Source organism: Gossypium arboreum, chromosome 7 (assembly GCF_025698485.1).
Source record: "Gossypium arboreum isolate Shixiya-1 chromosome 7, ASM2569848v2, whole genome shotgun sequence".
NCBI lineage: Eukaryota > Viridiplantae > Streptophyta > Magnoliopsida > Malvales > Malvaceae > Gossypium > Gossypium arboreum.
In genome coordinates, this window is record NC_069076.1 from 97,498,316 (window position 1) to 97,514,965 (window position 16,650).

At 34.7% G+C, this 16,650-nt stretch overlaps 1 protein-coding gene and 1 long non-coding RNA gene across 2 annotated transcripts; one reads left to right on the top strand and one right to left on the bottom strand.

The window, feature by feature from the left end:
- Nucleotides 1-326: 326 nt before the first annotated feature.
- On the top strand, nucleotides 327-4,842 carry LOC108485846 (ubiquitin-conjugating enzyme E2-23 kDa-like). The gene is made up of 7 exons (XM_017789693.2): nucleotides 327-441; nucleotides 1,667-1,757; nucleotides 3,106-3,185; nucleotides 3,792-3,906; nucleotides 4,034-4,086; nucleotides 4,192-4,320; nucleotides 4,477-4,842. Exons 2-7 carry the CDS (start codon nucleotides 1,714-1,716, stop codon nucleotides 4,611-4,613), a joined length of 558 nt encoding a protein of 185 aa, XP_017645182.1. The 5' UTR covers nucleotides 327-441; nucleotides 1,667-1,713; the 3' UTR covers nucleotides 4,614-4,842.
- A 7,663-nt stretch (nucleotides 4,843-12,505) lies between these two features.
- On the bottom strand, nucleotides 12,506-13,878 carry LOC128295209 (uncharacterized). Its single transcript, XR_008285549.1, has 2 exons — nucleotides 13,762-13,878; nucleotides 12,506-12,846 (listed from the first exon to the last, which is right to left on the bottom strand). It is a non-coding gene; the product is annotated as an uncharacterized LOC128295209 (long non-coding RNA).
- Nucleotides 13,879-16,650: the final 2,772 nt, after the last annotated feature.

Genomic DNA, 16,650 nt, shown 5'->3' on the forward strand with positions numbered 1-16,650 from the left:
TTTTATGATTTTTTTATGATTTTATAAAAAATTATAATTTTTCTTTATTTCTATATATTTGGTAATTTTTATGATTTAATAATCTTTTACGATTTTTAAATAAATTTAAATATTTTTCTTTGAAGGTGAATTTTTTTTTATGCATTTGAGTAATTCAAATATCAATTGACTAATTTTGAAAAAGTAGGAGGGGTTTAATCCGTAAGGCTTAAGCCATTGATAAATTAGCGAAGCGCAAAACACGCATGCCACGTAATTAGAACTTCAATCCAACACGTAAACATGACATTCACCTTCACCCTTTGTATTTCTTCTTTTTCCATTCTCTCTTTTTTCTGTTTCTTATTACCTCCTGTTGGTTTCTCTGTTTATAGGACGATTACCATTTAACCCAACCTTCTTCCTCAGATATTTCTGGATAAACATACCCTTTGCTAAAACGTAACATACCCTGGCTCCATTTTTCATTTCTCGGTTTTCTTCTACTTTTATTCCTTCAAGTGATCAAACATGGAAAACCATTTTGTTGGTGGTTTCATTTTCGGAGACCCGTTTGGAGATGGGTCTTAGATTATTACGTTTTTTTTAGGATTTTAAGTATGAAACGGTTGAAGGATGATGGATTTGGTCGTATATTTTTTAAGAAAGTACCATTGATAACAGAGTTTCATTGAGATTTTCTTTTTGTCTCTGTTTGACTGTGTATTGAGTGGTATTTATTAAGGATCAGAGAGATTCCTATTTGTAGTGTTCCAATGATAATGTGTGATGTAAGGGTTGATGCATAAAATTTTTCAAATCAAATATTGTACAAGTTAAGCCATTTTAGTTACTTTTATGTTAATAGTTCGTATTTGTTATGTAAGCAATGATTTATTGTAGGATTCTATATTAATTCATGAATCAACGTTAGAAGAATAGTAAAGTTGTTGATGCATTCGGTGGGTTTAATAAGTTGTATGCATTAGGTGGGTTTAATATGTTGTATGTCAGTAGGAAGTCATTTAGGCTTTGCTCGGTAAAGTGGAAAGAAAATTGGAAAGATTGAAAAATTCGAAGACTAGAAAAATAGAATGATAGAAAATATATTTTTTCTTCTCATAGATGCGGTGTGCTTTGTAGAAAAGGTGAAAATTTTGATGTACAAGACAAGCTTCCAGCTTTTATGTTGATTTCAGTATGCTTTGGGCTTGCTATTTCTGAAATAGTAGTAGGATTAAGAGTAAGTGAATTAAATTAGTCATATTCTAGAGGTTGAGGTCCTGCATAACTGAGAAATGGTTGAATGAACATACGCATCAAATAAAGAAATTTGGATAATTTCTTTTTCTAATATCTGTTTAAGTCTTTAGTGGGTCTTTTTAGGCATTGCTATGTTGGTCAAATATCCGAACTCACTATCCTACATTTGAACACTAAGAAAAGTTAATTTCCATGTATAGTCGGCACTAACAGTGATGTGGTTTATTTGGTTGGTTTTACTTCTCTCAATATTTATACTTTTTTTATAATGTGCATTAACATATATTTTTGGTGAACAACATAAAATCTGAGGTTTCTTAAACTTTAGCTTTTTTCACCCATATCTATTGAGTTTGTCCTGCACAGATTTATAGATAAGAGATTCTAGAAAATAGAAGTGTTAAACTTAAATTTTATTTTGCAGACTGTTGAAAGTTTGGCAGGCACTTTAGATTAATTATATCAGATAAAATGTCTTCCCAAAGCAAGAGGAGAGAAATGGATGTAATGAAGTTGTAAGTTTCTCTTTCATGTTTACATCTTGTTTGTTGCTGCCTTTGTTCAAATGATTTGATCTCTTTCTCTTTTCATGTTGTGGAGGATAGTCTGCAAATGTTTTGCCTAGGTAATGGGGCTTTATTAAGGTGGTTTTAGCACTATTCTTTTCAATTTCGTTAGGAGGGGCTAGAGGTTAGTGCCGTTGAGGAACCATACCAGCTGACTTGATCAAATAACAAGTGATATGGATAAGATGGGATGTTTTGAACCATAAGCCTTACAGGGTTGCATCATGATTAGATGTTTGTAGCAAAGATGGTAATACTAATTGAATTTGTTTAATTGACACACTTATTGTCTGATGAATTGACTGTGTGTGGAATAGGTTAATAAAGAGACTGGCAGACTACACAATGCTGTAATAGGTTAACATGAACTCTTTTCAGCTTGTTATGTTTTTAAGTTGTGGCAACTATTAAAAGGCGGTGCCAGTATCGATTCATGTTTGAAGATTATCATGAAGAAGTCTGTAGACTACATCATAACTGCATAAAATTACTTCTGCACTTGTTTTTCAAGGGAAATGAGTACATTAACGGTTTATTTTAGTTAACAAATTTTACCTCCTTAGTTTCAAGGGAGAGCACAACTTTTACTTTGCAGTAATCTGTTGATTGCTTTGATGTGGTTTATCTGACAATTTTAGGACACAAGATTCTTTGAGATGTGAGATTCTCTCATTTCAAGTAGGGAAGCTTAAGCAAAGCAATTATGAAAAAAATTATTATAAAATCAAATGCTCCCTTAGAGAGAGAGAGAGAGAAAGGGAGGAATGGCCTGATCACCAATGGATCTATTTTGATTGATCACTTATAGTGTTAGAGACAGGCTGCCTTCTCATAGCAAATTTACTGATCACTTAATGCCTTGTTGATTGTTGATTGGGGAATGGGTATTTGAATGTAATGTATTAGCTAATGTACTCTTTTGTGAGTGGTTATGTAACCATTGTCAAACTTTGAAGCAAAACTTTGCTTATTTCGGATAAATAAAATTTTACTTATCCAAAAGAAGGGAAGAGAGGAAGGGATGTTAGAGCATTAGAGGGTCATGGTCATTAATGTCCACTATTCATTAAATTCTCATGTGCTACTCTATTGTGTCATGGTCATTAATGAACAGATTCAAGAGAGAGATCTGTTCCTGTTTCCACTTTATTTAAATATGTTACTACTTTTCCCATTTCATTTCTCTGAAAGCTTTACTGAATTTGTCAACTGTTTCTGAAATTTTGGGATTTTTAATCTTGAGTTGCTAATGAGTTTTCCATCTCTTTGTCACTTCTCTCCTATTCATTTTATCCAGGATGATGAATGATTATGTTGTGGAAACAATAAATGATGTACTCAACGAATTCATTGTGGGATTTCATGGTCCCAAAGAAAGTATGTTTTCTAATCTGTTCAATACAGGTTCTCCAGTTATGCATTTGATATGATCCGTCTTGATAATATTTTTATGTTCATGTAATTACTGCCTGACAGCACTGTAGGGACTGTTCCATGGCATTATACATGCTTATCAATTTGAGAATAGATTGTTAATTTGATTAAACTACTATACAATAAGGGGCTGTTTCTCTTTCATACACACATATACCTCTTCTCTCTCTCTCTTACTCTTTCCCTTTTACGTAGAAGGAATTTGATTTCCAAAACTTTTTTGTGCTTGGTGAGTTTTCTGTCTCTTATTCTTTTATCGTCTGGTCAATAGTTGTTTCCTTTGGAAACTATGTTGCTTGCACTAGGTTCTATGTGTAAGATATGGTTATATATTTGTCAAGACATGTACAATTTTTTTAAAGTTATTTCCATATGGAGGGTTCTTGAAAAGTCATATTCCCATATTCATGTCTCGATATGTATATGTCATGGGTGTCAAACACTGGCACTTTCAGAAAGTGAGAAATTTGAACAACACAGTTTGGATGTCCTTGTTCTGAATCCATTTTTTTCTTTCTTAAATATCCTTAACTTCATCAACTGCAATAGGTCTGTATGAAGGTGGAGTTTGGAAAATCCGGGTTGAGCTTCCAGATGCCTATCCTTACAAGTCTCCTTCTATTAGATTCGTGAATAAGATACTTCACCCAAATGTCGATGAAACGTGAGCAATTTATAATTTCAAACTTGATTCTCATGGATTGCAATATTTCACTGAATATTTCACCATGATAATTGTTGTTCAAAGTTCTTTACGCAACTTGAATTTTTCTATATTGAATGAATTTCAGGTCTGGTTCTGTATGCTTGGATGTTATTAACCAGTCGTGGAGTCCAATGTTCGGTATGAATCAGTTTACTTCTATCGGTTACTAACAAGCGACATTCCACATTATTAATTTCCTTAATTGATGAATGCCCCTGTGAATTGATTTCCTTTTTTTTGCAGATCTTTTAAACATTTTTGAAGTTTTTCTTCCACAGCTCTTGCTTTATCCAAACCCATCACACCCCCTAAACAGGGATGCAGCATCATTGATGATGAAAGATCGAAAACAATATGATCAGAAAGTAAAAGGTAAAGATTTTAGAACTTTGTGATATGGTGTTTTTGGTTATGCATCCTTGGCATAAGACGTTTGTTCCCAAGATGTTTGTAAGAAAGGGAGGGTGGTTGTACATTGAATATTCCCCAGGGCTGAGCAATGTTTTCTTCTGTCTTCTTGGAAAACAGAATTCTGTGAGCTATATGCGAAGAAGGAAAATATCATGAAACCGACAGCTGGCGAGGAGACCGATGACGATGAAGATGTAACCGAAGAGGAAACCTGTTCTAGTGAAGATGAAATTGATGGACGTGCAGGTCCATAAAAATGCCTTGGAAGTCCTAATGAAAACAAAGATGAATCCACATCATTGCTATCCGCAGCATAGAAAGTTAGAAGTGATAAGTGATTTTTTAAAACATTAGGTCCTACAAAAGGACAATGGACATAACAACAATTGGTACATAAAATCAGATACATTATTATTATTCCTGGTAGATAATGTACTGGAAGATTATTTTAATATATTTTATGAGAAATTTTCTCACCCATCATCAGCAAAGCTTTTAGATAAATTCTACCAACGGCATAAAAATTAGGAGACGGTCTTTGAAAACCATCCATAGAAAATGTCTTGCCCGTTCTGGTACTGTACACCTCCAAATAAGTCCGAAACTGAATCTTCCTCTCCCAGTTGACTCCTTGTCATGGTTTTATAGGTGGCTGAGGCCCAAAAACCTCCATTCGTAGACCAAGACCAAGCTAGACGATCTTCCCCTGCATCACTAGGAGGTAAAATACCAGCAACCTTAGTAACAATGTTATGCGGCAGCACCAAGTTCAAAAATGCCAATCCCAGTCTCCATTAGAACTGACTATCCTTGAGTAACATGTCCTCCCTCATAGGTTCACAACCTATCAGAGATTCCACTTCAGTCAGCAAAGGATAATTCCATAAGGTAATCAAATTACCATTTCCAACTCATCAATGAACCCCTTGAATCACCTTTCCCCGAACATTCGAGAGGATAGCCAAATGTGAACTCCGAGAGATACTAATTGGGCGAAGTCCTTGTACATTATATTTGCATCTCAGGACCCAAAACCAAAGGGTGTGCACCTCGATTAAAAGGTCAAAACCAAGTCTTAACAAAATGGTTTTATTTTGATCCCGTAATCTTCTTATCCCTAGGCCGCCATTTCCATTTACTCCAACTCTTAAGTGCCGACTTCCTGCCGTTCGAGCTAGAACCCCAAATGAAAGCTCTATCTATTTTGCCAATCTCATAACAAATTGAAATTGGGATTAATGCAAAGCTCATAAAATAATTGGGAATAGCCAACAGAATCACCTTCATTAAGGTAACTCGTCTGATGATAGACAACGTCCTAGCATCTCATTCATTCAACTCTCGGTACACTTTCTCAATAGTGAACTAAAAAGAGGCTGCCAGGCCCACAACCAAAATTATTGATAAACATTATCACAACCAACATCATTATTGGAGAAAAAATGTGAGTTTTGATACGAACTCGCTTTATGGCCCGAATGTTTGGAAAAGACACCCAATATGTCACTAATGACTTCTGCGTGCCACAAGTTTGCCTTGCAGAAGAGAACCGAGTTATCTGCAAAAACAAAAATGAGATATAGGTGGGTTTCGACGAAAAATTTTAATGGGAGTCCTTAAAGAACTAGTCACCGCCTTCTCTATTAGATGTCCTAACTGCTCCATCCCAAGAAAAATGTTGAAAATGGCCAACCATGCTGCTGTTATGTTTTTGTTAAACTGCATGCCACTATGATGATTTTGTTGAGTGCATATAACTTGTACGGATGCTGTAGCAATTGTGCATGTTGCAGCAACATATTTTCTGTTTTAGTTGCAATATAATTTAGTTTGGTTGAAAATGAACTTTGATGTTGATGTTTTGATGGGATGATTGAGCTGATAAGTCAGCTTATCCATGTGAACAAACAATGTTTTAATAGTCCCAATGCTGATTAGTGAGGTTAATTGAATATTTGGTGATGTATTTTGACTATAAATGTACTATTTTAATATTGAATGAGGAAGCATATCAGTTGTGTAAAGCAGATTGTCATTTGTGAGCAAGTAAATTGTTCTTTGTTTCTTCCTCATTTGCTCTCTGTATTGTTCTCTTCTTTTGCTGCTATAAAAAACCCAACAAATGGTATCATTAGCCCAAGTCTTTGAGGGCTTTTTTTTTTGCTTCTGCTGCTTGTTAGGAAAGACAAGAAGCTATTAATGCCTGCCATCTTTGAGGGTTGCTTGTAAAAAAGATAGCAGCAACTCACCCATTGTGAGACTCCCAATCAAGCTTATGATAAGCTAAAGGAGGATTTGATGGAGTATGTGCACGAAGACACTCCACAGTAGGAGGGAGTATGTGCAAGAAGAAATAGGATTGTAATGAACAAAGGAACAATGAAAGATGTATTTTAAGACAAGTTGCGAAGGCTGTGAAGGAGGAGAGGATTCCATTTGCTGAACAAATCTTTGGCACAAAAGATTGGGATAATCAAGTGCGCGAATTAGATTTGGTTGAGAATGAGGCCAAGGTTAAAGATGAATTGCTTGAGCAAGGTCAACTTGAAAAACATTTTGGGATTGCCAAGCTCAAAAAAACTTGATGAATGATTGGTATTTGTTAGTATCTCAAGGCTGCAGCTATTTTTAAAATAATAAGACTAAGTCTTCGGGGGATTTATTAGCTTGTTAGTAGGAGGAGGAGTTGTTAGCTAGTTAGTAGCAATTTGAATTTATTTCTTGTTGAGGTTGTTACTTGGGACTTGTATATAAGGGCTGCTTTGTTAATCTTATATGATCCCTTCATTCATATTTTGTTCTATACTTCAATTAGTTCTTTGCTACACCAACAGTATTTGCAGCATGGAGGCCAATGAGGAGTGTTGAAAATGGCCAACCATGCTGCTGTTATGTTTTTGTTAAAGTGCATGCCACTATGATGATTTTGTTGAGTGCATATAGCTTGTACGGATGCTGTAGCAATTGTGCATGTTGCAGCAACATATTTTCTGTTTTAGTTGCAATGAAATTTAGTTTGGTTGAGAATGAACTTTGATGTTGATGTTTTGATGGGATGATTTAGCTGATAAGTCAGCTTATCCATGTGTACAAACAATGTTTTAATAGTCCCAATGCTGATTAGTGGGGTTAATTGAATATTTGGTAATGTATTTTGACTATAAATGTATTGTTTTCATATTGAATGAGCAAGCATATCAGTTGTGTAAAGCAGATTGCTTCCTTGCTGTACGTTTGTAAGCAAGTAAATTGTTGTTTGTTTATTCCTCATTTGTTCTCTGTAATGTTCTCTTCTTTTGCTGCTGTCAAAAACCCAACAAAAAAGAAGATATATAGAGAAATGGTATCTCCTTGACGCACACCCGTAGAAGGTTTGAAAGTATCCGTAATCTTTCCGTTCCAAATAATCTACATAGAAGTCGTGGAAATACAATGCATGATTACGTAAGTAAGAGAATTAGGTAGTCCTGTTTCAAGAAAAGTATCCTAAAAAAATCCCACCAGATACGGTTGTAACCTTTCTCTAGGTTGACTTTAATGCCATCCATTTGTTTTTTTTACCTTTACAAGTCCGCATGGCATAGATGATCTCCTGAGCAATAAGGATGTTATTAACAATATGTCTTTTAGCAATGAAACTCACTTGGTTAGGCTGTATGAGTTTCACCATAACTGGTCTCAATCTATTGACCACTGTCTTAGTAACCACATTGTATAGCACATTATAGAGACTGATAGTGTAACACCCCCTAACCCTGAACTGTCGCTAGAACAGAGTTACGAGGCATTACTGACGTATCAGACAACTTATGAATAATTCACAAATAAAATAACATTCATAGCATAATTTAATTACTAAATCCCTATATCGAACTCTCAAAGTCTAAAACATACATTTAAGTGAAATGGGATTCGTTTAAATACTCCAAATTTTTATTTTTATTTTTATTTATTTATTTATTTTTTATAAATTTTGACAGCATTTCTGCTTATTTTTACATAAAACTCCCTGCAATTAAAACCATATCCATTTCAAACATAACCAATTCAACCAATTTATTTCACACATTCATTTTCTATTCTATTTACTTTCTAATCAACTTAATTAATATAATATTAATTTAAATTTATCATTGTGCTAATTAAATTGAAATGAATAAACTTTTTCATTATAATTCTTAAACTTGCAATACTAATATTTTAAACCATTTATATTCAAAACATAATAACATTTATACACATCCTAAGTACATGCCACATTACCAAAAGAAAATATACATCACCAAAAGTTTGTTTGAAGTCGGTGCGGCTTTGGATCTTTGGTTCAAGATTTGACTTCTACAACTGCATGCACGGAAACAACCATACGCTGAGTATGCATATACTCAGTGGTATCACTATAATTCAGTTTATAATTAAATACATTAAATCACACACATACTTTTACATTACAATTATCATCACTTAATGAACAATTCAATCTTTCATGTTGTCATTCAATTATATATATATATACCATTCTTATTTCTTTATTTCAATTCTCAACTTTCACATAGGACATATCATTCAAATTTAGTTTTATCAATAGATTTATTTCATTTATCCTTATTAACTTGACTCGGACTCGCGGATACACGTTCCAACCAACACACCAAGATGCGGCACAATGTGCCTTAACTGCATACTGATATCTAATCAATAATCGATAACAGTAGCAGAGTAATAATAAGAACAATATTCAACACACAAAGTCTTTGAATCATAATATATGATAACGATTCGACACACAAAGTGTCGAATCGATGATAACGATAACGATAACGATGAGTCGGCACATAAGTGCCTGATTAGTAAGCCGGGAAAAACCCGTACTCTTCCATATCTTATGACATTCCAACTATATCCGACTAGCCCGACTAGTTAATAGGGTATTTAAATAATTTTTCAGTGTAATTTCCATTTCGATTCAATATTAATTATAATTTATTATTTTGATCAATTTTCACAATAATACAGTAATTTACTTCATTAGAAATTTTACAGTTCAATGCAATATACGTAATATTATTCAGTAATTTTACAGTTCAATTCGGTATTCAAAACAATATTCAGAATCCAATAATTCAGTTCAGTATCAATCTCGATTTTAATACCCAATCACAAATTTTATTATTTCATTAAATACTTACCTTAAAATACTTACCACATATTCATATTAAATTAAACACATATTAATTATAAAGCTTGAGTTATAGTGATACAAACTAGAATTCTCTTCGGATTTAATCCTCGACGATCTTTCCTTTTCCTTTTTAGGCCGATGCTTCAGGCTCGATATTAGCTATGAACAATTAAAATAATTTCACAATTATTAGCATAACACAATTTAAATGCTGAAATTTTTATCTAACTTTTCCTTTAATTCAACTTTAATCCCAACTAAACCTATATATTTTTCTTTCTCAATTCATACCTTTTTACTACTCAATTTCTTACCAAACTCACATCTAACTACTTAATTTTTATCATATTTTCATAATTTCGAATTTATTTCAATTTAATCCCTAAAACTCAAAACTTATAGCTTAGTTTACAATTCAATCCTTTATTCAATTCTAATCAAAATTTCTACCAAATAAACCCCCAATTCCATCATTTGTTCAACATAAACCCTACTCAAAAATCTATTAACTTTCAAAATTTCAACTTAAATTCAAGAGTATTTCACTCTAAGATTCCAAAAACATCAAATTTATAAGAAAAGGACTTGATTAAACTTACCAATTAAACTTCAAGCTTTAAAACCTCAATTTTCCATTTCTTCTTTCTTTCCTTTTTCTTTCCTGTTCTGTTTCGAAATGTTCTCTGTTTCTTCTTTACTTTATTTTATTTCATTTCTTTTATTCTTTTATTTTATTAACTTTATAATAATAATAATAATAATAATAATAATAATAATAATAATTATAAATATCTTATTTAATAACAAATATATATATTACAATTGGACACACATATATTTTACACTTGCCTATTATCATCACCATCCAATTGTCCTTATTTTATTTTAGTTTATATAATTTAATATTTTAACATGATAAAAATCTTTTATTTAAATAAAAGTAATTAAATAAATATATTACAAATGTATAAATATATGAATTACACTTGTATAATTTAATCACCATACATTTGTCTTTATTTTAATTTATTTTAATAATAATAATAATAATAATTTAATAATATAAATTATAATTTAATAGAATAATAATAAATAATAAATATCTATATACTTAAATAAAAAGTAATTAATAATTAAATTATATATATTTACATAATTAAAATCTAAAATATCTTAGATTTTAATATGTTTGTTGTCTCAACTTATGCTAAATGGCTTAATTGCCATTTTAGCCCTTTTTACTTTCTTTTAATCTATAATTAGACTTTTACTCTTTATTCAATTTAATCCTTTTGATAATTTACTCTAAATTAAGCTAAATTTACTTAATTAAAACCTAATTAGACACACCACTAAGCTCATAAATATTTTTAATAATTATTTTCGAACTTATTTCACTAAGACGGAGGCCCGATAGTAAACTTTTCCGGTGCCCACGAATTTTGGGTCGTTACAGATAAGCCTAAACTAAACAAGAACTCGGTACACATACCAATACTTGATGCTACTTGTAGCACCCCAAACCCGGCCCAGAAGTTATGGCCGGATCCGGCATGCCACATCAAAAACGTTAAAAAAAATCCATTCTAAGTCTAGAAAATCGTACTTAATGTTCAAAAGATTAATTCATTAAGGGTTAAAGTGAATGGAAGTCATGCACCGGTAGGAAACCGGAAAAGAGGTGGTGAGTCCATCGGATCGCTATACCAAGCTCCCTTCGGATCCAATCCTAGACATGCATACCGCCATTGCCACACCTTAACGTCATGGATATTTCTAGAAACCGATTTGATTAAGTCATTTTAGGAAAAGTGATTAATTTTGGAAAATACTTTCATTGCGGAAGCTTTGCTTGTTGTCATGTTATTTTGAAATCAACTATTGTTTTTGAAAACGCGCCCTAAAGCTATCCAGTTTCAACAGTTAAAATAAGTAATACCTATCTTAGTAATACATATTAAAACCATCAAAAATAAATAAGCGGCCTTATTACATTTAAAAGCCCAAAACCTCAAACGTAATTAAAAGGATGTCCATTCACCGGAAGAAAATCAAACTTTCGAGCGGGTGGCCACTCAATTCCCTCACGACTCCAAGCCCACTATGGTTGGGGATTTCTGCGTGGATGAAAATAAAAGGGTAAGTTTGGGGAAACTCGGTGTGTAAGGAAAACCCATTCAAAGTCCAAGTCACTCAAGCCCATTGGGCCTAAGCCCATTCAGTAATATGTGGTACGGGCGAGCCCTTTTCAGATTATAATAAACCGGGCCTTAGCCCTTATTCAGATAATGATATGGCCCATAGGCCCATTTCAAAATACATGCAACATCAATAACATATGCAAGCCCATTTGGGTAATAGGTGATCTTGGGCGAGCCCTTTTCAGATTATAATAAACCGGGCCTTAGCCCTTATTCAGATAATGATGGCCCATAGGCCCATTTCAAAATACATGCAACATCAAGAAACATATGCAAGCCCATTTGGGTAATAGTGGTACTGGCTAGAGCCCTTTTGAGACATAATAAACGGGCCTTAGCCCTTATTCAGATAACAATATGGCCCATAGGCCCATTTCAAAATACATGCAACATCAAGAAACATATGCAAGCCCATTTGGGAGACTACTCAACCCACCAACCACTACACTCCACCCGTATTCAGCCATACACTCCATGTGGGATAGCTCAACCCACCCAAATTTAACACTCCACAGATTCAAAGATTCTTTGCTCGATTATCAATAAATTGAGGCAAAGCCTCCAAGACGTGGACAAGCCACTTTCAATTACTTCCTCTGTCAATATCCCAATCCCATGCATCGATAATAACAACATGGCATGCAGATAAATAACAACGATCAAACATGCATTTAGGTCAATTTAACCCTAGGGGTATTTCGGTAATTTATCTCCTGGGTAAACGTAAATTTTCCACTTTTAAAGGTATTTCAGAATTTATCTATTTTAGGGTTTTTCATGCATATTCCTATCTTTCACGTACTACAGAATCACGTACCGAGGGTTCTTACCGAATTGGGTCTGTTGGCCCATCATTCCAATTTTGGCCCATTAAGCCCAAAAATATCGAGGGCACAGAAATCATACACTTTGCAGTCCAAATTTTGCAGCTTACCAAAAACATTAATCGATTTACCTCACGAGCATTCGCACACTCGTAAATCTACAAAATACCGATTTTCGGCATTTCGGCTTTTCGACTTTTGCCGATCCAGACTAAGAAAGAGGGTGTTAGTTACACACCTGTTTGCGACGATATGCTGACGAGATCCACACACGAACCGCCTACAATTAGATTACTAACACGTTAATCTAACTATTCAATTACAAACTACATATTAACCCCTTACAGTATTCGGCCAACCACACCTACAGATCATAGTAAGCTTATAAGAAATCAATAAGCAACTCATTAACAAATTTTTGTCAATGTTTACCACATAATCATAATTTCACTGCAAGCTGTCTTCCTGAGCAACAGTCACTAAATCATTTATAACTGGAGCTACGAAACTCCAAATCAAGTTCCGTTAATTTTCCCTGAAAATAGACTCATATATCTTATATCCATAAAATTTTCAGAATTTTTGGTTTGGCCAATCAATACCAGATTTTTCTCAAAGCTTCGCATGTTTCACTGTTTGACTAATCTGACCACTCTTCATTACGAATCAAATTTCTCATTGTACAGAATTCAAAATATGTTCTTGTTTATTTCATTAGAAACTAGACTCAATAAGCTTTAATTACATAATTTATTCAGCTTCTAATTCATCTCCCAAAATTTATGGTGATTTTCCAAAGTCACGTTACTGCTGCTGTCCCAAGCAGATTTATTACCAAATCACTCTTTCACACCTAACTTGCATGCATGTTATTTAAACATGTATATCACCAATCAATCATCACATATCTATGATTTTACTTAAGTATAATCTCCATTTCATCATTTTAAAGCACAACATGTTAGCTGATTTTTCCTTTAACATCTAAGGCACATGCATGCTCATTTGTTTGGCTCAACTTCACATATCTTCCATTTTTCATCAAAAGAACATGAAACAACAACCATTTCCTTCATTTTAATTCATGACCAAATGCTCACAACACAACTAAAAATCAAAATATACTTCAAGAGTTAAGGTAGAATCAAGAAGAACTCATGAACCTCAAAATAGGAGCAAGGTACCAAGAACTTACCTTCAATTTTCCTCCTCCTAATGACCAAATACTCAAGAGCTTTCTCCTCTTTTTTCTCTTCTCTAACTTTCAGCTATGATGAACAAAGATGGACAAAACTTTGTTCTTTTCACCCTTTTTCTTTTAATAAAACTTCATATTTCATCCATTTAATTCTTTAATACAAAAGACATGAAATTCTTATCATGAAACATTTACCTAAACCATTATCATGAAACATTTACCTAACCCATTATCATGGAATATTTACCTAATCCATTATCATGGAACATTTACCTAACCCATTATCAATTTGTATCAATTTGTACCATAAATTATGGATATCAAGTACTCATATTATCTACAACAACATGATGGCTAGCCACTTCATGTAAAATGGGAGGTTTGTCATGCAAATCCTCCTATTTTGCACTCCTATTTATTTGGCCGCTTCAATTTAGCCTATAGCATTTTCAAACATTTTCATATAAGTCCTATTTCATAATTTCACTCCCTTTTTCTTATGGAACAAAAATTAACTAAAATTACCGGGTTCTATCTTAAGCTTGGGCTTTTTAGAGGCCCACTAACATAATTAAACCTATGCCAACATTCATAGGATTCCCGAAAATTGGGGCGTTACAACTCTACCCTCCTTAAAGAAATTTCGTCCTCGAAATTTACCTAATCCAAACAGATGAGGGTATTGCTGTTGCATCGTCTCTTCTGGCTCCCAAACTCAGAAGTTTCCTTCCTTAACTTGTTGAAAACGAGCGACCAAAGACTCATATTCCAACCGCTTTTCCTTAATCTCGATCCACCAAAGTTGGCCTCACTTGTAACTCACCAATGACTTCCATCATCATACTGACTCGAGACGAGCAAACATTGCTCTCGGATCGATATAGCTCTACGACTTAGAGCATCGGCAACCACATTAGCCTTGCTCAGGTGATACTCGATCGAGCAGTCATAATCCTTAAGCAACTCAATCCATCTCCTTTGCCTAAGGTTCAGCTCCTTCTGAGTCATCAAATACTTAAGACTCTTATGGTCAGTGTATATAATACACCTTTCTCCGTACAAGTAATGTCTCCAAATCTTAAGTGCAAATATCACTGCTGCCAACTCCAAATCATGAGTCAAATAGTTTCCCTCGTGAGGCTTAAGCTATCGTGATGCATATGCAACCACCTTACCCTCTTACATTAACACGCAGCCTAAACCCACGTGTGATGCTTCACTGTACACAGTAAAATCCTTCCCAGACTCCGGCTAAATCAACTCAGGTGCTTCAGTCAGAACTTTCTTCAACTTCTCAAAAGCTTCCTGCTGCTTCTTAGTCCATACAAACGGTACTCATTTCCTTATGAGTTTTGTCAAAGTCTGTCATCACGTAAAAACCTTCCACAAACCTTTCAGAATATCCTGCCAAATCCTAGAAAACTCCGTATTTCTGACACTGACCTAGGCGGCTTCCACTCCAAAATCGCTTCAATTTTCCGAGGGTCCACTTTAATCCCCTCAGCAGAGACCACATGTCCTAAGACAGTTACCTCCCTCAACCAAAATTCACACTTGTGAACTTCACAAAGAGTTCCTTCTCCTTAATACTTACAAAGACTATACGGAGATGTTCATCATGTTTCGTTTAGTTTCGAATATACCAGATATCGTCAATAAAGATGACTATGAACTGATCCAAAAATGGTTGGAACACATGATTCATCAGATCCATAAATGCTGCAGGAGCATTCGTTAGTCTAAATGGCATAACCAGAAACTCGTAATGACCATACCGAGTCCTAAATGTCGTCTTTTGGATATCTGTCTCCTTGACCCTTAACTGATGATATCCAGATCGAAGGTCGATCTTGGAAAATATAGAAGCTCCTCTAAGCTGGTCGAATAGATCGTCAATCCTTGGCAGTGGATACTTATTCTTAATCGTCAGTTTGTTCAACTGGCGATAATCAATGCACATCCGCATCGTACCATCTTTTTTTTTCACGAATAGCACTGGTGCTCCCCATGGAGACACGCTTGGCCTAATAAAGCCCCTATCCAACAACTCTTGAATTTGAGCATTTAACTCTACTAACTCCTTCGGTGCCATCCTATACGGTGCGATAGACACAGGCACCATTCCAGGCAACAAGTCTATTCCAAACTCAACTTCTCAATTCGGAGGCAATCTTGGAAGCTCCTCCTGAAAAACATCTTGGAACTCCTTTACGGTCCTAACCTTATCCACTGTCAGTCCCTCCTCTTCCGACTGACTTACAAATACCAAATAGACCTCACAACCTTTTCGAATCCACTTTTCGGCTTTTAATGCCGACACCACATTGGACAAATAATCCCTTCGCTCACCTATCACCATAATCTCCTCATCCTTTGTGGTCCTTAACTCCATTCGTTTAGCAAGACAATCCAGATTCGCTTTATGCTTAACAAGCCACCCATTCCCAAAATGAGATCAAACTCTCCGAATGGTAACTCCATCGATCTCCAAGGAAAATCTTACCTTGAGTTTCTAAGGGTACATTCCTATACGCTTTATCTACCCTAACCGAAAGTGACCCAAGGGACTTAGTACAGATACCCCACTCACAATCTCCTCGAGCAGTCCAAGTTGTCCATAATCCGCTCTGTGGCCTCCAACCAATATTCCGCCACATTTGGGGCTATACCGACACGCCTTAAAGATCTCCTCTCCGTTTGTTCAAGTCGTTCGAAATGGATCCCGAACTCCATTGCCCGTACTTGCCCCAATAACCCTTTCCGAACACGAAGCATTTCGTGACAGGCATCATCCTCGAGATCATGCGGTCATGAGACTCTACCTTTATTGCCGGTGGTACCGTGCATCCACCACCAGGCATATGTCTCAAGATGAAGATCTCGCTC